This window comes from Mycteria americana, chromosome 16 (genome assembly GCF_035582795.1).
Source record: "Mycteria americana isolate JAX WOST 10 ecotype Jacksonville Zoo and Gardens chromosome 16, USCA_MyAme_1.0, whole genome shotgun sequence".
Taxonomy (NCBI): domain Eukaryota; kingdom Metazoa; phylum Chordata; class Aves; order Ciconiiformes; family Ciconiidae; genus Mycteria; species Mycteria americana.
The window spans coordinates 12,961,390-12,986,634 of NC_134380.1; the positions used below are offsets into that span (position 1 = coordinate 12,961,390).

General features: G+C 57.0%; 2 protein-coding genes across 2 annotated transcripts in view; one reads left to right on the plus strand and one right to left on the minus strand.

Moving 5' to 3' along the window:
* Window positions 1-19,263, minus strand: part of SLC39A11 (solute carrier family 39 member 11) — a 101,027-nt gene extending 81,764 nt beyond the window's left edge. The window contains exons 1-4 of the mRNA XM_075518762.1: window positions 19,210-19,263; window positions 18,035-18,148; window positions 16,932-16,970; window positions 8,902-9,060 (exon numbers count right to left, since the gene is read on the minus strand). Coding sequence (XP_075374877.1) covers window positions 8,902-9,060; window positions 16,932-16,970; window positions 18,035-18,142 — 306 coding nt within the window. The 5' untranslated portion in view covers window positions 18,143-18,148; window positions 19,210-19,263. The remainder of the gene's footprint in view (window positions 1-8,901; window positions 9,061-16,931; window positions 16,971-18,034; window positions 18,149-19,209) is intronic.
* Window positions 1-25,245, plus strand: part of RPL38 (ribosomal protein L38) — a 250,828-nt gene that overhangs the window by 53,554 nt on the left and 172,029 nt on the right. The window lies entirely within an intron of this gene.

Consider the following 25,245-nt stretch of genomic DNA (forward strand, 5'->3'; position numbering starts at 1 on the left):
AGTCGTTTGCGCCGAAGGGTGGTCACCGAGCACGGCAAGGCAGCGAGTTACCCATCCGCATCGAGGGACCTGTCCTCCCGGGGGACGTACGCACACGAGAGGCACAAAACTGAGTCTTTACAGCTCGTCTTCGAAGCAGACGGCGTGCCAAGTCAGCCTGAGTGAGTCAGAGTTTACCCCGAGAGCACGGTGGCATTGTGCTGCAGTTATAGATCTGTGCATATATATTTTCCGTGATCTCCATGAAAGCAGCCTTCCTCTCCCTGACACTCACCACCCAACCAATTGCAACCTCACTCGCTGCTTCTCTGTCATTTTAATGGCAGGTTTACTTTCCACAGCGGAGGCATTAATTTGGGGTTACGCTACGAGTGAATTCAAAGGCAGATTTTAAGAGCAAAGAACAGCCAAGGAACCATCCATAGCACTCGGCGTGCCTGTGGATAAACGGGGCCTCGTTCAGATGTTTGGACTAAGAGCGTGGATGCTACGGGAGCGAGTCTTAACAGGCGATGCCGTCTCAGGGCAGCAGGCTCTTCACCACGAACCGGCCCCGTGGTCACAGGAAAGGGAGGCAGAGGACTCCGACTCCTTCCCCGAGCCCGCCTGGATGCGGGCAGGGTGCAGAGCATCACTGCAGCAAGGAAGGGAGCTTGAAGTTTCTCAGACATCACCGCCAGCCTTTGGAGCCCAGGAGGCTCCCACCAAGAGAGCCCATCCAACCTGAAGCATGGGTGCAACCCCGGGGCACTCCAAGCACCCACGTCCCCTCCGGTCCGCACTCAGCTGCAAGCAGTGGGTCAGCACCCACACCCTGCTCTCCCCCTGGGAGCTTGCTGCCTGCTTTCTGCTTATTCCAGGGCTAAAACTAAACGTAACAGAAAAAAGCGTTCAAATTCAATCAGCAAAAAGGTCAGACACTGCCCAGGATCTAGCAGAACCCTGCCGACAGCAATGCATCCCTCCCCGCGGTGCCAGCCAGACTCTTCTGGCAGGTACGGGGAAGATCTGGTATTCCAGTGTGCTCTTCCTTTTGGAAAATTTATCCTCTTTTACAATTCTGAGCCAGGCCCCAAACAGTAATTGAAATTCAATCAGCAAAGGCTGAGCCACGGAGGAGAGAAGAGCCCCGTGGTACATTACCAGCCTTATCAGTCGGCAATACCCGCTCGAGGTAACCAGCAGGGAAAGAAACGCTTTATCACGGGCACAGGTACGCAACGGAGAAGGGAACGGCGGAGAAACGTGTATCCCAGTGCAGGAGCTCGTTGAACGAAGAATTAAGCCAGGTTTTCTCAGTCTCTGCTTTTTTTACAGCGGGGTTTGTTCGCCTCCTCGCTCCCCGCGCAACCCCGCTGCCAGCCCGCAGAGCCACGCTGCTGCAAGCGCCGTCAAACTGCTCCAGATTCCGTCTGCTGTCGGCGCAGTTAGCGTTCGTCCCCATAAACCTAATGAGGGTGGGAGGGGAATTTAACCCTGACTTGGATTCAAAGCATCTTTGCTCTTTAGCTCCAGCTTTGGGGCTTCAAATGTAATGGGTTTTTGAAATGCTTAATGCGCAAGAAGAGAGAGAATTATAATTAAGAGCAGCTGACAAATTGCACTCTGAAAGTAAATAACCCTTTACCTCCAGTAATAAAACAAAATGCTTTTCTAAAAATTAGTATAATTACAACTTTGTGCGCTTTTTTTTTGCAAATAATTTCACCCTATCTAGCAACAACTGGATTTCAATCACTAAAACCACTGCACATGGGCAGGGAAGGAGTGGGAGGCAGGCAGGCTTTCCACAGATCACACGAGCAAACAGATTTTAAATAAATCTTTAGGGGTTTCTGGGTGCCGGCCTCGAGAAGTGGGACTCAAAAAGGGACTTTCAGAGGATCCCATGGGTGGGCTTTGTGGTCAGCACCAGTTGAAATCCTTCCCTTGCCACCTGCCTGGGACAGGACACAGGGGAGCCGGTCCCAGGCATCAGTCCCACACGGACCCATAACCTTCCGCAGCTGGCCTCAGGGAAGAGTTGGGTTTATTTGATAAGTTAATAAACCTCATGCCCAGGTACTCCTATTTATTTAGAGCTAGAAGGGGAAGGACCTTTCCCGATAGAAGACTTCGCTACGTTCCCTGCTGAGGCTCCCAAAAAAGGTTCCCTTTCCTCAGTCATCAGAGCCGGATCCTTCCACCCTTCCAGAGCCAGTGGAAAAGGGCCAGAATGCCACAAAACAAAACAAACAGAAGCGCTGCTGTTTATTTTCCCCTAAGCAAAGGAAATCAGAGCAAACCAGGAACGCACGAGTCGAGCTGCGGCTCACGCAAGCCCACGTCAACCGAGCGCCTCTGGTCCGTCCTCACCCTGCGAGGCAAAGGCTCACCTCCCGCAGCCCCTGCGCGAGCAGAATACCGATTCGGGCCGGACTCGGCGCAACATCGCTGTGGCCGAGGGGTATGAAAGCGCAGCGATGGCAGCGGGGCTGTCTGGCTCCTGAGGGGCCGCGTCACCCCGCTTTGAGGGGGGCTAAGCCCCTCGCCCAGGGCAGCCCGAGCGCGGCGCAGACACGGCTTTGCAATCGTGCAAGCTGCCCGTTCCCACTTTCTGCATCCAGGCGTCCCCACGCCAGCTCAGCTCTCGCCGGGAGGGCAATGCAGAGATGCGGGAAGGCTTTGCAGGCAGCGGGAGCCAGCAGGCAGGGCTGCCGGGAGCACGGACCAGGAGAGACTGAACAGTCTGCATGTAGAAAAAGGGTAGAGTCACTTTGCATGCCCCAGACCACCAAAACCACCTCACTGGAACCCCTTTATTTGATCATTTTCCCAAGATTATGTGGCCCAAGACACGCAGCTGCCAGGCTGAGCTCGGCAAGATGCCACCCACGTCACCGCGCCTGGGTCCCCGGGCTGCTCTGGACAGTGTTTCCGTCCCACACGCAAAAATTTAATAAGCCAGAAAATACACATGCCCCATACACAGGCATCTCCCTTGGTTAATGCTCGCATCAAAAAAAGCCTCTACCTGCTATGGCAATGAGGATGTGCAGCTAATTAACTTTCTAGGAGTCACAGATGAACAGGAAAAAGCACATTAAGAATGGGAACTTGTGACGGGCATGTCTCGGAGGAATTAGCAAATTGCATAAGAGGAATCTTTATTCCGATTATAAATTAACACCAGCGACAAGACCCAGCACATTTTTACTGCCTCATGAAATAATTAACCCATCAAATCCAGCTCCATGCAAATCAGAAGGGAGAGAAGTATTAAAAGCTTTCCATCTTCACCGGGTAGAAGCACGTACGCTGCCGGCGCCGAGCTGGGAGGATCACCAGCATCCTCGAACTGCACCCTCGGCACTAACGATTGCCCTGCCTCGTCACCCCGGTACTCCAGGTATGTGCTAGGAGCCACTGCCTAGTGCCCCCCCTCAAAAAAGATGCTTCCCATGCTCTGATCCAGCTGTGGTTTAGCCCTGAGAAAGAAATTGCGATTTTAAGTAACATGCAACTATGCCTGGAACAGGCGTGATGGTCTCTCCTCCCCCTCCTGCAGCTTCACCATCCATGCACGATTCTCAGCTTTCCCGCCGATACATGGCTTGCACAGATTTAGAAAGCAAAATCTACATCCTTGAGGCACATTCCAAGCCAAATGACAGATACCATCGTTATTAAACGGGAGAGTATCCCTTGGATATCTGTTTATCAAGTTCTCAAATCCTTCCCAAGCGTGCTCGCCAAAAATAGCCTCAAATTCACTGTGCAAAATGCCCCATCCCAGACTATATTCCAAAAAAGCTTGCGAGCCTCGATTTGCAAAAAAATAGAAGAGGGCAGGAGCACAACGCAATTATGTTTTGAGAGGGTTAACGGGATCCAGCCTCCTACTATGAACATACACACACGCGCACCCGCTCCGCTCTCATCCATCCCACGTGAAGATCCTCAGCCTGCTCATGAAAACCATTACGCAGCTGCAAACCACAGCCCAAAGTATTTCAAAACAGGTATGAAACACAAGCCCTGGACCCCCGGGAAGGTCCTTCCTGCAGCGCCGGCACCCACGGAGCACAAACCAACCCAGGCGAAAGGCTTTTAAAAAGCACTTTAGTTACTATTTGTTTTAAATCTAAGGAATGGTCCACCCATCACATGCAGCTTTATTGATTTACTCTGTACTTGGGGGAAAAAAAAAAAAAAACACAACAAAGCCTGTATCTAGCTGACAAGAAAAAAAAAATTTAAAAATCCAATTGAGATGGTATTTCCAAGACAGAATTACAGCCCTGGCTCCCCATCCTCCCATCCCCGATCATCTTTTACACGAGAAGTATTGGCAGGCTCCTAGTTACAACTGAGTAATGGCCCATCAGCTCTCTCCCTGGATTATATATTAACTCCTGGTTCTCCTGCAACATCTGCCCTCCTCTCCCCCCCCAGAGCCACCTTCAATGCTGACCAGCTCTCCCAGGGGAGACCCCAGGGCTGCCCCAGACCCCCACATGCCCCATCTGGGTCCTGGACCGAGCTCAGCTCCGGCCGCAGACCCGCACCCGCCACGATGGGAGCGACAGAGCTGCTTTCTGTATGCGGACCGATGTTTCCCAGCAAAATGAAGCCTCGAGGTAGAGGAGATGAAGCTGATTAAGTCTCATTATCCTATTTAGCGTAATGATCGCGGAGCCGAGAGGACATCACGCAGCTGGGGAGCAGAAAGAATAAGGCGGTTAATAGAAGCGTGTACGCACGTGGGCAGGCAGGTACAGCCGAGCTGACCCGCAGCCTGCGAGGGGTTTATTATCTCCCGCTATGGCCAGCTTGCTGTCTCCTCTTCCCTGCCCATGCCACCTTCCCAATCCCACCAGCATCGCGTCTGTGAATTCCCGCTTGCTCGGAGGAGCATTTAAGGGCAGTGACCCGGGGAAGGCAGGAGCAAGGGAGCTCCTGGAAGCCACAGCTTCGACACGGGCGCTGCGCTGCGCCCGGACCCGGCATCCCACCCAAAGCCCAGCCGCGTGGAGACTCCAACAACCTGCAGCACCGCCGGGAGAGGTCCTGGGGATCCAGCAGCTCAAAGACAAAGGCAACACACGTGCATGTGAAAATTCAGGACCAAAAGCAGCCAGGGACTGTCTGAAAACCGGAGTCAGGGCTGGATGTGTCCTCCGGACTCTTGTGGGATTCCTCTGGGAAGAGGGAGCTCAGAGCAAGAAACCCAATCACGGAAAGCCAGTAAAAATCACACTGAACAAAACCCAGCCAAGCCAGCAGAGCTGCAAGACAGATTTGAAGGGATGAGAATATTAATACTTAATTCCAGAACTCTTATGCATTACAGTAGACCCAAAATAGCTAACTCGGCAATCAGGGACCTCCCGCGCTGAGTGGTATTTAAGTAAACTCTCCCTCAAAGGCTTTAGGTCTTGGCATCAAAGACCCTCAGCCCCAAACCTTTTTAGTAAAGGCAATAGCGTCTCGTACATGCCCCATCACCTGCCTCTCTCCATCCAGAAACCTCCTCAAATATCAGCTGAAAGCCAAGTTCTTCTTTAAAAAGTAGTCATAAGATTGAACGAGAGTGAAGGAAGGAGAGAAACCTGGTGCAGCATCATGGGGGCCAGGGAGGGAAGAGACAGACAGGCCGTTCGTTAGAGGTTTAAGATATTCCAGAAACTATAGCAACGTCCTGCTGCAGAACCAGCTCTGCCGCCGCCTCCCCAGCCGCTGAGCCCAGCGCAGCTGGTAAAGACACACTTTGGCTGAACGCGACACGCAAGCAGACGGATGCCAAAACAAGGGAGAGGCCCTTTTTTAAAACTCCAGAGGTCCGTTTCTGCAATGGTCTTGCTCTCCAAGCACACCCGAACGCCCCGTTGTGGCTTGCTGGCCACCACCAGCCGAGCCGAGCGCTCCCAGGCCAGCATCTCCCCCTCCGTAAACTCAGCTAAAGGATGAACAAACGCGTTAAAGGCTTCACACAGGAAAACAGCAAAAGATAAAGATATAATAGATGAGATCTGTCTTTTGTAAGGAATTTAATGACTACAGCTGTTTGGCATCGTTAACCAGTTTGTCTTGGAGGTTTAACCCTCCCGCCGGCCCCAGCTCTGCCGTTGACCAAACACTCGGGTACCGCCGAAGCCACCCAGCTCCCGGTGGGGCTGCAGCAGGAGCGAAGCCTTGCTCCATCCCTGGGGAGCAAGGGGTGATAAGGAGTCGTTAAAGGCTTTTACTACCTGTTGCTATCCAGCAAACCAATTATGGAGGAGTGCCAGGCAGAGAGAGAGCTCTCTGCAAAGGGCAGCCTGCTAAAAACAGATCCCTCATCCTGCCCTCCCAGGGACAGCGTGCCCTGCGGTCTCACCAGCATCCCCTCCCCACCTGACTAAGTGAGGGCCAAAAAAAAACCCACCCTGAGATTTTAACGGATTTAGAAAGAAGCAAGACTTGTTGGAAGTGAAGTGCAATGGTTTAACCCTTGTCTGAGCAGCACTGGCTCCTGAGAGAGAAGTCTGGGCTCCAAGTGAAGGGAGATGCATCTTGAGCCCAATTCCCCCCCAGCACAGCCCCAAGGACGGCTCAGGACTGACCAGGCACTCGCCGATTTTCATTTCAACACGTTCAGCTTTAACCTCTACCCGTGCTCCTCCCGCAGCACGCCTCCTAACTTTGCCAAGTCTCCGGGTACCCCGTCCTCTTCCTAAAGCATCCCAAAAGTCCCATCCCCTGCCCCAGTCCCATCCCCTGCCCATTGCGGGGTCTCTGACCAGCCCCAGGAGCCGTCACTGCTGCCTCTGGGCACGGAGCGCAGGAGCCCCCCACCCACCGCCAGCTCTCCTGGCCTCACCCGTTACCCAGGGGAAGGACAAGTGGCATTTTGCATTCGTACAAACTCTAACAAGGTGGGTCCTGCCCGCTGTCCGGGACAGTGACGCCCGCTTTTGCAGAAAGCAAAACACAGAGGCAGCAGCATTAGCCACGGGGTGCAAACCCTCTTCGAGCTCAGCATTAGAATCACAGAATCACAGAATCGTATAGGTTGGAAAAGACCTTTAAGATCATCGAGTCCAACCGTAAACCTAACACTGCCAAGCCCACCACTACACCATGTCTCTAAGCACCTCATCCAAACACCTTTTAAATACCTCCAGGGACGGGGACTCAACCCCTTCCCTGGGCAGCCTGTTCCAGTGCTTGACAACCCTTTCAGTGAAGAAAAATTTCCTAATATCCAGTCTAAACCTCCCCTGGCTCAACTGGAGGCCATTTCCTCTTGTCCTATCACTTGTTACCTGGGAGAAGAGACCGACCCCACCTCTCTACACCCTCCTTTCAGGCCGTTGTAGAGAGCGATGAGGTCTCCCCTCAGCCTCCTTCTCTCCAGGCTGAACAACCCCAGGTCCCTCAGCCGCTCCCCATCAGCCTTGTGCTCCAGACCCTTCCCCAGCTCCGTTGCCCTTCTCTGGACACGCTCCAGCCCCTCAATGTCCCTCTTGGAGTGAGGGGCAACAGTGGGTTAGCACGCACACCGGCTACCAGAAGTCCCATGGGACAAGCGTGTGGTGGCACGTCCTCTCCCGCGCAGTGCAAACAGCTCTGTTGAGCCAGAGCAGGCAACAGCTCCTCTCCCACTGATATTTGAACTGGATTTAAAACAAGCTATAACTGTATATTTTTTAATATATATTGCGCTGCTCCCTACAAGACCATCGCCCTCACCGCCGTGCACGCTGGCCGCCCTTGTCACCGCTCTATCCTGCTCTTCACAACACAAGCATTTCACTCCCCCGACGCTCTTCCCCCTCCATGCTCCCATTTCAAAACGCAGCAGAGACGAACGCCGGCCATCAGGAAGAAGCGGGTTTTGTGGTGCAACTGTTTATCTACCCTGTTGGGAAACACCAGCTCCGGGCAGCTGATCAAATACAACCCCGGCCCCATCCAGCACCTTGTGACGAGGGCGATCACTGCCATGGCCAAGGCAGGCAAGAGACCTCGGGTTACTGAGAGCAGAAGAAAAAAGCAGGGTTTGATGGCAAACGGCTTCCAAGGGCTCCGGCTGCCCGACGGCAGTCCCCGGCCCCCCGCTGCAGCCTGCAAAGGGTTCGGGAGCCCCGAGAAGAGCCGGGACCCGAGCAGGCAGAGAGCGCGGAGGGGGGCCAGGCTTTCAGCCGTCTGACCCCACTGTCGTTTCATTTATTTGTTCTTTACTCTAATGCATCCATTTGCACTAGAAGCGACACACCGTAATATCAAGCAATTTTCTTCATAGCTGCGGATGCGTTTGACTGTACCTGTTATGACAGGCTCAAAAAGCAAAGGGAGCAAGGGAAGGCTGATGCCGCGGGCTCCCCTGCACACCGGGGTTACCAGCCCGTACCACTCGTCAAATGGAAAGCCTCACACTCCTTATTCATAACCACAGATAATCCCCCCTTCCACTAAAATAAATAAAAAAAACTTAAAAAGCTCTTTGGAATTTTTTGAAAATATCTTTACCAACTAAGCCATTCTTGTGTTTTCAGCTGCAAAAATCCAACGGCTTCCCATTTATTTATTTTTTTAATAATACTCTTAGACGGTAGGATGGTTCATTCAATTTTGAAACGCTTAAAGGGTTGGCAGCTCTGCAAATTAAACCTCTGGGCTGAAACAGAAGGTCACACCTGAACTGTTTGCAAAGTGTTGCCAGTGAAAAGAACAAAAGTAGAAGCGTGAAAAAAAAAGGAACAAAAAAAAAAAGTGTAGACAGCCTAAAGCTGCATTCAGCACTGGCAGAGCCACCCGGGGTCTTGGAGAAAACCTTGTTTCATTAAATCTGTGATAGAAGCCAGATACAGATTGGTTTCTGTGATGGCAGAGCCGAAGGAAGAGCAGAAACCCCCCGGCCCAGGAACACCTACTTACCAGTGCCGGGATGAGCAGGTCGGCGAAGTACACGAAAGCTGCTCCCAGGGCAAAGCCCACGGCCACCGGGAAGAAAGCAAAGGCTCCGAAGCTGCCGGACTCCTCGGCCATGTCGATAGCCGGGGCCAGGAGGGACCAGTAGGAAGCAGCCAGCATGACCTGGGAGACAGAAAGGGAGCGGTGAGAACCACGTAGGCACCGATGCCGTGAGGATCTGACACCGGCTGCCGCACGGCAGTGCCGCTGGTGCCCCTGCCAGCGGCCACCCTCCAGCCAAGGAAACCCCTGTGCCCGGCCCCAGGAGCTGCGTGGCCGTTGCAACCCAGCAGAGCCATCAAAGCCCGCTTCCCAACAGAACAAATCACTGAAGGATGGAGAAGTGAGGTTTTTTCCCCGTTTTCACCAAGAGTGTTTTTCTTGGCTCAGAAGTCCAAGGCAGCAAACAAACGAGCTCATTAGGCCGATTTTCTGTGGGATTAGCACAGCCACGACAGTCCTTCAAACGGGAACGGCAGCAGCACGGGAGCAGGAAAACCACCCTCCCCTCGGGTGGTTTGCAGCAACAGGAGTGGGTCCGTGACCCCACCGGCCACTGCGCTCCTGCCAAAGCCGGGGTGAACCACATCCATCCTGCACCCAGCTCTGGGCTTCTCCGCAGGGCGGGCAGGGGAGGAAGGACACACAGCCTTGGTCTCATGTAGGAAAAGAATAAATATTGGATAACGCCTGGAGCCAAAGAGCCGTCTCCAAGCTAGCTGAGGGCACACCAAGGCTTTGCTACACAGATTTAAGCCCGCTGCGGTTTAGCTGCCAAGGTCCCCGCCTCGCTACCCCAGACCGAGGCAACCGCAGCACAAGGGCTTTGCAACTCCTCTGCTTCGGCAGGGACCAACGCTTGGGCTGCTCCCGTCCCAGCGTCCGAGCCAGAGCGCCCAGGCTGGGAGGAGAACAAGTTTCCCATCCCGAACAGCAACACACCGGCTCCCGGCACAGACCAGCACTGCCAAAGTCCTACCGCAGTGCTTCACCAACACAGTTTGTACCAGGCAAAAAAAAAAACCTTCCGAGCAGCAGAGTGCTTTTTTTCCTTGCTTGCTGCTTAGCAGGGAGGGAGAAGGAACAACTACCCAAAAGACCATAGAAAAAGAGAATTTGGGATTTCTGGGGATCTCCAACCCAAAGCAAGGCAGGCTTCAGAGCTGGTTGCTCAGGCTGTTACCCAGTGTAGAGAACAGAAAGCCAAGCAAGGCACCAATTTCACAAGCTTATATTAAAGAACATAATATTAACATGCATTTTATCACCTTATCTCTTCCTCTCCTCTGCTGCCCAACATACTGGGCTGGGTTAATTAAAAACTCATCAGCCCCGCGCAACACCCTCAGCAGCAGCCTTGGCCCTGGTTTCTCTGCCTGCAGCCGTTCAGCTCCATGGGAGCCCAGCCATGACCAGCTCTGGGGACCGGTCCCATCACATAGCTGGAAGAAGCAAGTCAGCAAGACAAGCACAGATGGGCTTAAAAAAATCACACTGAGATCTGTGTTAGGCTTTGGGAACCGCTCTGTATCAGCAAGGGCAGAGAAGCGGTGGCACCCGCTGCGCTACCATGGACGGACAGGGTCCATGTTGCCCCGGGGTGGACAAGGTGATGCTCTGAGCTCCCTCCCAGCCCTGCCCGCGAGCGGGGAAGCGCATCAAAGGGGAGCTTCCAACAGAGAAAGGGGTGCGGGATCAGGATCCAGCAGGAACGAGCAAAGCGAGCCCAGAGACAGCAGCGGGAGGGACGCTGCGAGGAAAGGGACCCCACCTCTCCATCCAGCGACCCCCCCGAGCACCCCACAAAGTCCCATTTGCAAGACACTCAGAAGAGATGCCGCTCAGCTTGCTCTCACGGCACGAGTATTCGCCCGCGGAAGAGAAGTGCGTAACGAACTATTACATTTTAAATCACTTTTAACGAAGGAATGAGATGCCTATCGCTGTAGACACCAGTCCCTGCGGGATTGTGTAAATCTCAGCTCGCTATGAGTAAGAAGAAAGCAAGCTGTCATGTCAGGCTTAGCCACGGCTGTCAAACTTCATATTTCAAATGCCACCTCCTTTAAAAAACAACCACACGCCCCAACATGGAAACACAAGCAACAGGGAAAGGCTTTGCAGAATTATATTGTCATCTTATGTTAAGATATCATTTCCCCACGGAAAACAGAGGCCTGACACTGCTCAGCCTCCAGACCCCGTCACCACTGAAGTCAGCAACGGAGCTCCCACCAGCTTCGCTGCACACGGGCTCTGGGGGAAGATGATGACAGAGCTTGAAGCCACCCCAGCCTCACCAGCTGAAGGAGCAAACTGCTGGGCTGCACCAACCACCTTCACTTGCTTGGGAAGGAAAAGCGATTTATTCCTACGCCCTTCTCTGCAGAGAAACCCCTTGACCCCACTTGGTGGGGGAGCTGGAAGTCATTGCCCTGCAGCAGCCAGCAGAAGTGACAAGGTCCCCGTGCCTCCCCTCAGCCCAGCTCTGAGCTCAGGTGGGGGTTTAGGGACACGGGCTTGCCTGGGAGCAGCCAAAGTCCCGCTCAAGGGTGCTAGCTCCTGCCCACCCGCTCCTGCCCACCCTGTTCCGTGTCAGAGCTGGCACTTACCCCTCTGGTTCAGCAGCATCCCTTACCAGATGATGCTCGTGAACTAACCAAAGGGTGAGGATTTCTGCCAGCAACCTGATTTAAGTTACAAAAAAAAAAAAAAAAAAAAAATCGCACTCTATTTCAAATCTTTGTAATCGGCCAGCCAGGGACAGCAACCCGAACCCCACCAATGTCACCGAGCAAGCTGCTGTCAAAGGCAGGAATAAAAGAGAAAAAGCCTGCCTGGGCTCTCCTCAGATTGATAAAACATGAAGCCACTTCAGCAGAGGGTAGGATTTTCTGCACAAAGCCTTCCCCTCGCACCAGCCCCGCTCAGCCCAGCCAAGATGGGGAGCAGGGACCCACAGCGTGCTGGCTTGCTGGCACTGGGACACGCACCTCCTGCCAAACTGGATTTGGACATTTTCGCAAAGAGACTTCTTGCTCCAGATCCAAGATGCAACAACGCTGCCGTAAATCCACCAGCTCTTGGGAAAACAAGCTGCGGTTGATGGGGGAGGAGAAAGCACGCAGAAGGCATCTGCGTATCTAAAGCATCCCCGGGTTGCGGGGAGCACAAACCCTTCCCTGGGATATATCAGCCTAACTGCAGACAAAACCCAGGCTCAAAACCCGACTGGCTTGCACCATGGAAAGTGACTGAACCCAGGTCTGTGCCCTCACGCCGATGGGAAACCCTCAAAAGGCGCCAGGCAGCAGGATTTATAACCACACTGTGTCCCGACACCGCTCCCAGGGCTTGACGGGTCTCCATCGCTGACCCCTGGGCACCAGCATCTCCCTCCAGGCAGGGGCTGGGCGCGGGGGCCCAACCCAGGCTCTCCCGAACGCTGCGGTGCCAGCACTCCTCCCCACCTGGACCGCAGAGCCAGCACCGCCCCAGCTCAGCCCGCGCAGCTTCAGAGCCACACAGGCGCTTTCTTCTGCAAATACAGCATAAGCAGGACAATGATCTTCATCCCCAACCACAGCTGGCCCTGCTGGACCCCAGGGCGAGGGGGAGAGTCCCGGCACATCCAAGTCTCGTATCACACCGCTGCGTTAAAATTAAAGCCCTCTCGTCTGGTCCGCTGCAAGCGGCAACGTCTCGTCGCACTCCTGCGGGATCATCGAGATGAGAACAGCAGCTTCGAGGGAAGCAGCCGCATTAACAGCGTGCGGATCAGTGAACCCAAGCCGCTTACGAGCGAAGGAGATCCCCTCGGCAGGACGGGAAAGAAAAGTGGAAGGTGAGAGACCGGCAGGACACTTTCCCTGCCAAACTTTTTAGCTTGACTTCATTAAGGCTCCAACAACGAGAACCGGCCTCAGTAGACCCATGTAAATTACTGATGCTGTCTCAAGCAGCACCAAAAGGGAATATTCAATACTGGACGTGCCTGGCGCAGCTTAAAGAGCGTGTCTTTACGATTTGCTGCTTCACCTGGGACAGAAGAAGAAATCAAACTGCGACCCAGCAAGAGGAATAGCCGTGCGAGGCTGCAGGGAAGGAGGACTGCAAGTGTTCATGTAGTGTTTACGATGTCCGAGAGCACAGCACCTCCAGGATAACACCAAGAGAACAGAGAACATCTAGGAAAAAAGGTCTTGTTTAAGAATATCAAGATTTAAGAGAAAAGCCAGAATCCCACATCAGACGCCCAAGCAAGCGAAGCCTTGTCTCCATGGAAACACATCACCTCGGAGGCTTTCGCATACAAAACCCTCTATTATCCGCGATTTCCAGAAAGGGAACTGAGGCAGAGAGAAGCCAGAGGCTCAGACACCCGAGCGGAGGTACCGGCCTGGAAGAAGCTGAGCTCCTCCGTGCTGCGGTGACCAGCCGTACGGGTCCCCTTCACCAGAGACGACGCTTGTGCCATCAGACGTGGTCAGCTTGAGCCGTGCCAAAAGGGGATTTAGCTTTGCAGCCGGGACGCTCCCAGCACACGCAGGCAGCTCTCCCAGCGTGCAGCGATTTGACCACGTGCCCAAGCTTACGCCGGCTCCCCCAGATCAGATGGCACATCTGCAGAGAAGGCAGCACCGAGCCGTGGCTTTCTGGATCCCAAATTAACACCCTGCATCCCGGACCGTCCTCCTCAAGGTTCCCTGAACATCCCTGTCCCATGTCCTCCTTCTGGTTCAGCAGCGGTAGAGAAGTTTTTAGTTCATTCCAGTTTTATTTTGCTTTACAAGCTCCCAGAAGACAAGCAGGCAAACCATTACCACCAGAAGAGAGAACCATCCACTATAACTTGTTTTACCAGCGATCCTGGTCTCGGAGAGCACCACGCACGCTCCCTGGAACCCAGATGACTATCGGGGATCCTGAGCTACGCACCAAACCAGCAAGATTTGAAGTAACTACCTGCCTCCAACAGCGCAGGAAGAGGAGGTTTGCTGGCTCTGACAGAGCGCAAGGGAAGTTTAATTAAGCCCAGCAGCCCAGATTTCAGAGCAGAGGTAAAGAGGAAGTTAAGTTCTGCCTCTCTCTATCCCAGTGCTCGCAGAGACGGCCCCTCCGTATCTGCAAGAGATCTACATCAAAGACGTGGTGTTTTAAACAGAAATCCGTTAGAGCAAGGGAAGTAGTCCACGATCAGAGCGACGTCGCTCTCTGAAGAAACACTTCTTACAGGGAAGAGAAGAGAGAAAACAACACAAATAGGTTTCAAAACCGGCTGCTCCACATCCTGCTTTTTCCCCTATGCAAAGCCAGCCTGCTGAAACACAGAGAGCCCACGCTGCTCCTCAGGTTCCCCCGACATCGGTTTGGCAGCACAAAGCCTGGATGAGGCAGGAACGGCCCCTCGCCCCAGCCAGCCAGCAGGGTTTCACAGCCTGTCTGGGTTCCCTCTCCGTTGCCCTCCCTCGAACACAGCCAGCCTCAGGCTTGCAGCCTGCTTAGCTCCAGCATCGCGTCCCACCTCCACCATCCCACTTCCACCTGCGTGCAGGGAGCGGCGAGTCGGCCACGGTCCCTCCTGCCGAAGGGCTGTCCTGAAGGGCCGGGCCAGGAGGTGGTTTCTCCTCCAGCTTCTCCGTGGACTCTTTGCAAAGCCACCAAGCACACGCATCGCTAGCACTTTCCCTGTCTGCAGAGGGAGGAAAACACTTCTCACATTATTCAACCCTTTCGGGTAAGGATGAGACGCGCAGCCGCCACGCTGCCGGGCAAGCGATTACAACACTGCCCAGCTGGGAAAAGAAAAACTCTGCTAAAAACTCAGGGGGATCCTGTTGCCTGGGGGTCACATCCAGCAAACCCCTCCTCAGCCCCGGGCAGCTGCACAGGGGAAGCGTCAAGGAGCAGGGTCGAGCGCAGCCCTCACAGGGGGGATACACAGCCCCTTGCCAGACACAAGGCAGAGAGCTACGGGCACGTCTGGAGCAAACGGGAGGATAAAAGTTCCAACCTTTGGTGCTTTTGCCACATCGCTGTTACCCAAAGACTCGACCACCGAGCAAGGACCTGCTCCCAGCGAGCCCAGGGGCTCCAGAAGCAACGGTGGCACAATCACCTGTGGACCTCTGGTATCTTCCTCTGAAAGAGCTGGTCCTGGCCACGCAGCATCAGGGCAGGGCTGCAGTGACCCCGGGTGACACAGACCGCTCACCCCGACCAGCACCGGCTTCAGCAGCTCAGGCCCTTAAACACAACCCAGAAACCTTCACAAATTGCAGGTCGTGGGTGGTTTATGTGGCAGCACCTTCTGCCAGCGGGACCTGCCACCACGGGTTTCCTCGCTGATGCTCCCCTCCAGACACTGCAGCAACCCCAGAAAAAATTCCCCTTTCCTACTGCAAGCGCAGCAAATTGAAAGAAGTTGGGGGAAAAGCAAATGTTTGCAGGACTTCTGCTTCACCAGCCGAGCCACACCCCTGCCACACAGGGATGACTCAGTGCTCCTGGCAGGGTGACGCGGTGGCTGCGGCAAGGACAGCATCGTGCCACGCTGGGGCAGCACCCGAGCCAGCCCTCGGCCGGGGCAAACACCCCGCCGTGCCCCGGTACCTCCCCAGCTGCAGGACAGTCACAACCAGCTGTTTCGGGAGACGGCGATGCCGCAGCGAGGGGACAGCCCAGCCCACGCTGTCCCCAGCAGCATCTCCTGACACCACAGAAGTGGCTCCGACTTGGCTTGCAGAGACGAGGGCGTGTCTTCCAGAGAAAAACAGCTCAGAAATCAAACCACAGAGGAATTGCCCATTCTGGAGCTTTCCTAACGCAAGTGATTCATTCATAAATGATGGCCCGAGAATCCGCTACAACGGAGTTGGATTATTCGCATCATTAGCAGGTCGCAGGCACGCTCCAGGAAAGCTTGCTAGGGAGCAAACGGAGCTTTGCAGCATTTCACGTCACCCGCCACGGCAGGCTCTTGCTTGGTGCAGCTGGGTTTGCTTCAGGCTTTGGGAACAGCAGAAGTCTTGTGATCTCCAGAGCTGCAAGCAGTCAAATTTCACCTTGATGAGCGGTGTCGCAGCGTCTGGGGACGCGCAGGGGAGAAGGAGCCCCACTCCCCGCACAGCCTCAGCACAAGCGGCGTTACCGCGCGCTGCAGGACAGAGCACCCGCGCTGCCGGGCTGGTGGTTCACCCCGAAACCCGGCAGCATCGCCCACGCTCCAGGTGCCAGCTACACAGCCGGGACACAGCGAGCAGGACCCGGCAGAGCCCGATGCACCCGCCGCACACCCTGGGAAGATGCGCTATCCACCCAGAGCACATCCCCCAGGCTCTCAGGCACGCTCCAGCACCTGAAGGAAAACAAATATGATTTAACAAGTCTGAATGAGCCTCTATCTGCTCCCCATCGCCCCAGCAGCTGGGCAGCGGGAGAAGGTCTACATTCAGAAGCCCTGACACAATTTCAAGCCACGCACTTTCATGTCTTCCTTCAAGAAGGATGCAATAAGCCCCACCTTTAGTGTGCACCCTTGATGTAGAGCTGCAGCGTCTTTATTTCCCTTTCTCCCAAGGGCTTAAAGCACCCACGCTCTGCAGGAGAGCGAGAAGCACAAAGCAAGCTATGCACATTAGCCTCCAGGACAAGGGCTCTCCTGCCCATCTTCATCGCACCAGTGCTCCAGGAGGAATGATTCAGAAGCCCAAGGAAATGAGAAGAGTTTAACTCAACAGAGCCAAATCCAGCGTGGGCAGCTCGACGTCCTTGTGACCCTCCTCATGCCACCTCCACCCTCATCGAAGAGGCACCGAGACACGACAAGACGAGACCAGCGCTGCACCGCGCTCTTCCCTGCCCCACCTGCACCTCAGGCAATTATCCAAGAAACGCTAACACGAGCGGGCAACCAAACGAAGCGTGGCAGGGCTTCAGAGGGGTCGGCAGGAGAACACAAGCACGGACAATGAGTAGAAGGATGCTGTACTTACCCCCGCAGCAAAGCCTAAGCTCCCATCTAGGATCCGCCTCTGCAAAAAGAAAAAAAAAACAAACACAAAACACACCATTTACTCCTGGCAGAAGCAGCAGAGCACAACCACGCCACAAGCCGCGCAGAGGGGGGAAGCCAGCTGCACCGCTGCCGCACTGAGATAACTTTCTTCTCCCCATCTCTGCAACCCAAGTGATTGCTGTGCTTTGAGGCAAGAGCCGTGCCCCCCACAGAGGAGCCCACCATCCGGGGCTGATGGCCCCCCACCATCACCGAGAGCCTACAGCGCATCCGGGCTCCCTCAACCCACTGACGCTGCCCGGCCTGGGCTCGGCCCATCCAGTGCCCACGCCAAAACGCTCCGAGGGTACAGAAAGGTAAACCAGAAACTGTCCTGCCCACCTGTGCACGCTGCCCTGCATTTCCCCCCTTCAAGATTTTGATTCCTCTAATAACAGCCTGCTATAAACAAAGCCATTAGTCTTCCAGTAACCCAGCACGTATCCTGCCCTCCTTAACTCCCCGGGCAGTTTTTCTTCTTCAGCACGTCGCCCTCCCCCAGGAAGAAAACCACCGTGCTACTGCAAAGGGAATCTCACTTTGCAACAAACTCCTGAATAAATCATCACAAGAGAGAGGCATAAATAATAAATTCATCTGGGCAATTTTGAACACAACAGCGAGGAGGGGCCTCTAATTTTGGAATACAAGATGACTTAACGATCAGCACTTTGTTTGTTCTGAGCACGGGCTGACCCGAATCCCGCACCAGAGAAACCAGGTTACAGGAGGAGAACCTGCTGTTCCAAACGCAGAGCCCTGCCTGCGGCTCTGCCCCATCTCCCGAATGCCGTGAGCTGCGCTACACCACATACCGCAGCCTGGGGTCAAGAATTTGGTTTCCTTCTCCTCTTCCGTTTTGACACACAGGAGAGAAATGAGCTGGATTTTTTCTTCTCCTGCCCCAGGACCTCCCAGGGCCAACATCCAGTCCCTCACGCTTGGGACCAGGCAGCCAAACCCACCCGCGAGCACGGCGCAGCCCCCCGCCCCGGGCCCCGCTCGCCTCCCGGGGACAGAGGACGCGATCCCAGCACCCACCTGCCCGCTGGAAAACACGAACACCAGCGCCGAGCCGGCCGCCGTCAGCCCCCAGGTGAGGAAGGTTCCCAGCACCGACTGGATCACCGGCCCGTGCCCCGGGATCATGCTGACCTAGGAGAGATGAGGGGCGTCAGGAGAAGCGCTTGGTGTTTAAAGACAGAGAATAACCCCCAAATTCCTCCCTGGTTAACGGGGGAGCGTGCCCCAAACCCCTCCTCACCAAAGGGGACAGAGTCAGCTTAACCATCCTCCCTGCACCACCTCTCTAAGCTTCGCCTTAAGTGAGGCTTTGCAATCCAACCCGAGCTCAGCGGAGCAGGAGGGACCGAGGAGGGGTGGGGTGCACCACATCCCATCCAGTGCACAACCCCGATTTGGGGCTCAGCCCCCCAAGCCGGCACCAGGGCAGAGCAGCTCCGGAGAAACGCAAAGAAACGGCACTCGAACCTGGCCGAGCGCGGGGACGCCTCGTCCCACGTCCCCGGGCGGTGCCCAGGCACGTGCATCACGTCCCACTTCTTGGTGGCACTTATTTATGCCAAAACCCAATTTTATTCGCGCTGAAGGCGAACGCCCTCGCAGCACCCAGCTCGAGGCACAACGGGACCAAGCGAAAAGGGGACCGAGCCCCGGGACGGGCACCGAAGCACGGCCGAGGGCTGCGGGTGAGCGGGGGGTCCCTGAGGGTGCCAGGGAGCGGCGCTGCCGAGAAAATACCCGCACGTGCCTCAAGACAGGCAGAGGGATACAGCAAAAGGCACATATGTTTATACATTTATATGTAAATAGATCAAAATACACATGTATTTATATATAAATATATAAGAAATACACACACCGTTGCCTTCTTTCCCCCCCTCAAGGCCCTCCCGGGCCCCCAGCCTTGCCCCAGGGCCGCTGCCAAACCCTGGGGGGGGGGGGGGGGTGCCTGGCTCAGCCCCCCCCGGCTGCCCGGCCCCGGGGAAAGGGAGACCCCCCCCGGCCTACAGCCCGCGCCCCCAGCACCCCGGGCTCCCTCAGCCCCCAACAGGGGGGACCCCAACACCCCACCGGGCCCCCCCAAACCCTACCGCGGGCACCCCAGGCCCTACAGCCGACAAGCTGGGCCCGGGGCTCCTGCACCGCCCGGGGCCCCCCGGGCCCCCCGAGCCCCCCGGCCCGGCCCCGCTCACCGCCCGGCGCTCCCCGCCGCAGCCCCGCCGCCACTTCCTGGTACCGGCACACGTGTCGCCGCCGCCGCCCCGCCCACCACCGCGGCCGCCGCCAATGGGAGCGCGGCGGGGGCGGGCCGCCCGCGGCTCTGCGTTTCGGGCGGGCGAGGCGGCGGGAAAGCGGGGCGGGCGGGCGAGCGGGGCGGGCGGGCGCGGCAAGAGCCGTCACTGCCACTGTCACTGCCACTGTCACTGCCACCGCCACCCCCGGGCACGGCGCAGCCCCCCCACCCCTCCACCCGCTGCAAGGTGAACCCCGGGCAGGGCTTCCCGCTGGGCTGCATAAAGGCAGCTCCTGGTCTTTGGAGTGGGGTGCCCTGAGAGCGTCCCTTCCTGCCCCCCAGCAGCTTCTGAGGGTGGCCCCGGCATTAGGGTGGTGGCTGGGCCTGTGCAGCGCAATCAGCCGTGCTCGTTAACAGCCAGAGGTTGCACCTTAACGATGGCAGCCTGCTGGAAACAACGTCACCGCTGGCATCCCCTTGTCTGGAGCACAAGGCTGATGGGGAGCGGCTGAGGGACCTGGGGTTGTTCAGCCTGGAGAGAAGGAGGCTGAGGGGAGACCTCATCGCTCTCTACAACGGCCTGAAAGGAGGGGGTAGAGAGGTGGGGTCGGTCTCTTCCCCCAGGTAAGAAGTGATGGGACAAGAGGAAATGGCCTCAAGTTGCGCCAGGGGAGGTTTAGACTGGATATTAGGAAATTTTACTTCACCAAAAGGGTTGCCAAGCACTGGAACAGGCTGCCCAGGGAAGGGGTTGAGTCCCCGTCCCTGGAGGTATTTAAAAGCCGTGTAGATGTGGTGCTGAGGGACATGGTGTAGTGGTGGACTTGGCAGTGTTAGGTTTACGGTTGGACTCGATGATCTTAAAGGTCTTTTCCAACCTATACGATTCTGTGATTCTGTGATCCATCCCCGGCACAGCCTTTGGAGGGTGCATCGGGCCCCACCACGTTCTCTCCCACCCGTTGACATCCCCTCAAAGCATCATCACGGGGCAGACAGTGGCCAAGCCTGCAGCCCTGGATGGGCTGGGGGCAGAGGCAGCCCTGGCAGCGATTCCTCCCTAGGAGCTCGGCAGCGTTGGCAGGAGGGAGAGGAGCTTACGCCGGCGGCCACGGGGCCGAGGGAGCCAGGCCAGGCTCGCTACTTGCTGGTGCCTCCTGCTTGTGCCGCGTCGGAGGGTGCAGGGGGTGGCAGAAGGACACATCCAGCTCTTCTGCAACATAACCCTCCTTTATTAGAGTGTTTATCTTTTAACAGCCTTTGATCAGCCTCCCCTGACACAGCTGGGAAAGGTCAAGGCCATTTGAAACCTCCCTGATGCAGGATTTAATCAATCTCCCCCTGTAATTGCCTGCATCCCTCATTAGCTCCCATAACAAGGCAGACGAGCGCGAGGTACCAGCTGGGAGGGACGCGGGGACGGAGCAAACGGAGGTCCCCCCGCCGCCCCGGGGTTCCCCAGCCAGCCGTGACGGAGGCGCTGGCAGGGCTGGGGACAGCTGGCGAGGCAGCGGGGCTGGCCGTGGGGACACCGCTGGCACGGGAGCCTGCCCTGCACGCTGCCGCGGGCTGGGGACAGCTGGCAGGGACGTCCCTGCCTTGGGGACGTGTGGGCAGCTCCAAACAACGGGGACAGTCGTGATGGCAGTGCAGCTCCGTGCAGAAGCATCAGCAAAATCAACTCACGCCTCCCCTTCGCCGGTGTCATTTCTGCGTGCAGGGACATCTCCACGTCACCTTCCCCAGGATAACAGGGCTGCCCCTGCGCCCGCCGCTCCTCGCCTGCCTGCACGGTCCTGCCGCGGCTCAGCCCCGGCGAGGGACGGGGACAGGGTCCTGTCCAGCCCTTCCCCACACCGGGCAGACGGGCAGTTACCCCTCGCGCTGCGCCCCGGTGCAGGCAGGCAAAGGCAGCGCCGGCTCCCGGCAGCTCCTGCGTGGCCCCTGCCTGTAGCAGCACCCAGGAAGGATGAGGCCAGCGGTCGCAACCGTGCATTGCCTGGAGTCCCTAAAATGCATTTTAAACAACAAAAGGGGCACAGATTCATGTGCAATCTCTCTCATTAAGGTGCGTGAGACGCTGCAAGGGGCAGCACCGCAGTCCCAGCTCCGGGGAGCGCTGTGGCTGCCGGGCAGCCAGGACCCAAATCCCTTCGGTTTTTTGCGATAAAACTCCTTAGCGATGTCTGGGGTAGCTGTGGCAGGCAGAAGGTGCAGAGAGACAGATCCCAGCACAGCGATGGCCCAGGGCACAGCGATGGCCCAGGGCACGGCAGGCTGAAGCAGGTTTGGAGATGCCCCAGAGATGCCTCTCGCCGGGTACGGCAAGTGGGGTCCCTCTGTCCCCTCCCTGTGTCCCCTCTGCGCAGGCTGGGCTCACGGCCGGGCTCTTTCCCAACCCAAATCCATCTGTGTCAAGCTGGGGCGGTGGATGGAGCCAGCCTGGACCCGCACCAAGGCGGCCGCCGAGCCGAGGGAACGAGGACATCCGGAGACATCCCAGAGGACAGGGCACGGGAGCAGCACCGCGCCGCACCGCAGGCAGCACCAGGCAGGGCCAGGCAGGATCACGCCATCTCCATCCCACAAGCTAATGGCACCTATTAGTCACGGGGCACAAAGTGACAGCTTCACGCTTCTCCGCTGGCTTTAGGCTCGCCGTGAGAGACACGATGGATGCGGCGCAAGGCTGGGGGAGCGCAGAGTCCCACTGGCACTGAGCTACGACCGCGGCTGCTTTGAAGAGGAGGGGATGCGAGTACCAGCGGATCAGCGCGTGCTGTAACTAACCCTGACATTTCAAGCTGGTGCAGGAAGCCTGACTGCCAAATGCAGAGTACTGTTAAGTCCTGATTTAATGTGCACGACCCTCCAACAAGCCAGGCACAGCAGGGAGAAACACGGGCAGGAGCAGAGATTTCAGTCTGTGGTTGCCAAAGGCTCATTAGTGTCAGGGGTTTAGCGATATGATTCACGGGGAATGCGTGCAGCAGCTTTCACTGCAGCCCAGCCCCGCTACCCTCGGCAGAGATCAATAAACTAATTACGGAGGCAAATAACAGCAGGGCGAGAATGGGAGAGATGGGAGCGGGAGGAAGGAGCCGTCTGCAGGGAGGTCTGGTGGGAGCAGGAGGGAAGGAGCCGTATGCGGAGGATGCGGGGCTCTCCCGGGAGAGCTTCTGACCCCCGGGGCTGCAGAGAAACCTGCATCCCGTGGGGTCTGGATGCTGCGGGGCGTGCGGGGACGCTGCCGCCGGCCCTGGCCGCAGGTGAAGGCACCAGCGCCTCTCCCTCCCCATCCATCACCGCTGCAGACGCTGCCCGATTAGATCACGTCGTCCGGCAGCAACCAGCCTGGTTCTGCCCTGCCTCAGGGGTGCGGAGAGACCGTCCAGGCCTGTTTGTCTGGCTAATCAGCAGAAAGCCGAGCCTCCCCCCATCCCAGACACCCCTGGAACCGAGCCCGGCAGCCTCCGGCCGGGCATCAGCAGAGCCACCAAAGCTGCTTGTGGCTGTTGGCTGGAGATGGGAAGGGAAAGGGCAGTGCCACCCGAAGCGCCCACGGGAGAGGAAACGCCATGGTCATCTCTGCCTGTGCTGGCCCCGTCCCTACGGGGGACAGCGGGGTCCCTGCGAGGGCAGCGGGCTTGGGCATGGCTGCCCCGTGCACAGACGCAGAGCTGCTCGGGGTCGGCTCGCCACTCTGCAAAGGCGATGATGAGCCCCGGGGCTCCTCGGGCTGGCGCTGGACCCTGCGCGCTGGAGTGGGGACAGTGACGGGGCCGGCGAGGCTGCGTGGCATCACTTCGCTCCCTGCCAAGGTCCTTCCCACCACACCATGGGACGCTGCAGCTGGGCATCCAGAGGAAAGGAGACGAGAGGAAGCTTTAACCCCCAGGGACCTGTCCCCAGCACAAACAGGGGCCAGAGCAACGACCCGGCATTTTTGCCATCAGTCATTAACAGAGGTAACGGGGAGAGTCCAGCAGAAGGGCTGTGGGCAGGGCTACTCCTGAGGACAGCAATGGACAGGGCTGAGACAGGCAGGGCATGCGCAGGGACCCCGTGGCACCCGCTTGGGACCCAAAAGTGGGTGACCGGCCCCACACACCCCCATCTCTCCCCCAGCAGCGTGGGGCGGCTGCAGGCGAGCGGAGCACAGGAGGAGCGAGCTGGGGAGCGAGCTGCGCGCGGGAGCAAATCCTTCCCCTCTTGACTGCTGGGGAACGGCAGCTGCCTCCCAGTTCCTCCAGTTCCCCTCCGCCATCAGAGAGCCCCACCAGTCCAACACAGCCTTCTTCATTCCTGCAAAATGCCGGGGATCTCGCTGCCTCCCCTCCAGGCATTGGGGAGAAAGGCCGGCTCACCCTACCCCTCCGTTGGCAACCAAACCCCCAGCTCCTTACGACACTCATTTCCAGGACAGGGGTCGACAGCGCTGTTTTCCACGGGGAGTCTTGCAGAACAGCTGGGAATGGATGGCAGGAAACTTGGAAGGACTTTAAAAACTACTTTGTGGTCACGTAATCCCCATGTGCCTCTCCCATGGGTTATATCGGCCGTCAAAGCCGTGTGGGAAGAAGCCGTGCGTTTCTCCTATATCCAGCCCTGCCAGTAAATTGCTTTTCAGCAGAGTGGACGCTTCCCAGGGTAAAGGACAAAGAGGAGTTTATCTGCCAGCACCAAACCAGCTGCTGGGGTAAGACAATGTCTCTCCAAACCAGGGACCACCCAGAGGTACAGATCAGAGCCTACACTAAGCTGTAATGCAACCCTAAATCTAAGCAGAATAAAAAAAATATCTTCAAAAGGCTCAAGCACAGCTTCCCGACTCAGGTAGCTGCTGCTGCACTCTTCGCTGCATGGATATCAGCTCAGATCACACACCAGCTCATCATTTCATTCGTTTGGGTTTTTTTTTAATAAAGATCAGATCTGGTTTTAGCCAAACGAGCTTGCTGGCTGAATTCACACAGCTCCCTGGCCCCTGCATCCAACACCGGCTTCCCACGGAGGTGAAAGTGAAGCGCAGAAGGTGGCTGAAGCCCTGACGCTCCGCAGGCAGCCCCGAGCACCCCTCAGCTGGCGGGAGGCACCCCGGGATCCCCGCGCTCGCCCTGCCCAGCCGCCCGCCGCTCCAGCCCCCCGGCACAGCGGGACAACGACGCTCAGCACCACGCGGGGTGCGGGGAGAAACCTCTGCGAGCCCAGGCTGGGGGCTGGTCTCGGTGCCGGCACAACGGGGGACCACGGCACGCCGGCCTGGACGGGCAAGGCTCGCCGACCGCAGGGGCTGCGCACCAAGGGGCCCAAGGGAGGGACGTGGCAGCGTCACCTATTCGGGGAGAAATTCAAGGAGGCAGCGCTGGAAACCCGCACAGCGAGGCTTTACATTGCCCTTCCCGCTGCCGGCGACGGCTGCCGATGCGGCTTTGAGGGAAGGGCACGGTCAGGACATCCCTCCTGTGCCCAGGAACCAGCCGAGGGAGGGTAAAACACCTGTGAAAAGGTCACAAGGCATCAGAACCCTCTCCTGTGGCACCCTGGGGGGCTGCACCCCCTCCTCCCCAGTGTCGGGGAACATCTCTGCTCTGCCTGCACCTCTGCCTACGTTTCCAGCAGGCAGAGCATGGCGGTGGTCCCGCGGGCCACGTGCAGCCACCCTGCCCAGAGCAGCATCCCAGGGAGCTGCCCTCGGGGCTTGGACAGGTGACACGCAATGGGACACCCCAACCCCGGTGGGCAGCACCCCGCAGAGACCTGATCCCCCATCCGCATCAGCCAAACCGTTTGCTTCCCTATCCTCCCTCCTCACGCACTTTTACCGGGATATTAATTTCCACATCATTTCTTTCAGGAGAAGCTTTTTCCAGCCTCCTAAGGATTTATGAGGCTGATCATGATTCTCGCTCGTGCTCCAGGACCCTGTGTCTTCAGATCCACCTTGGGAAGTGGATGGCTAAGTGCAAATGAGAACCTCCCAGCCCCTCTTGCC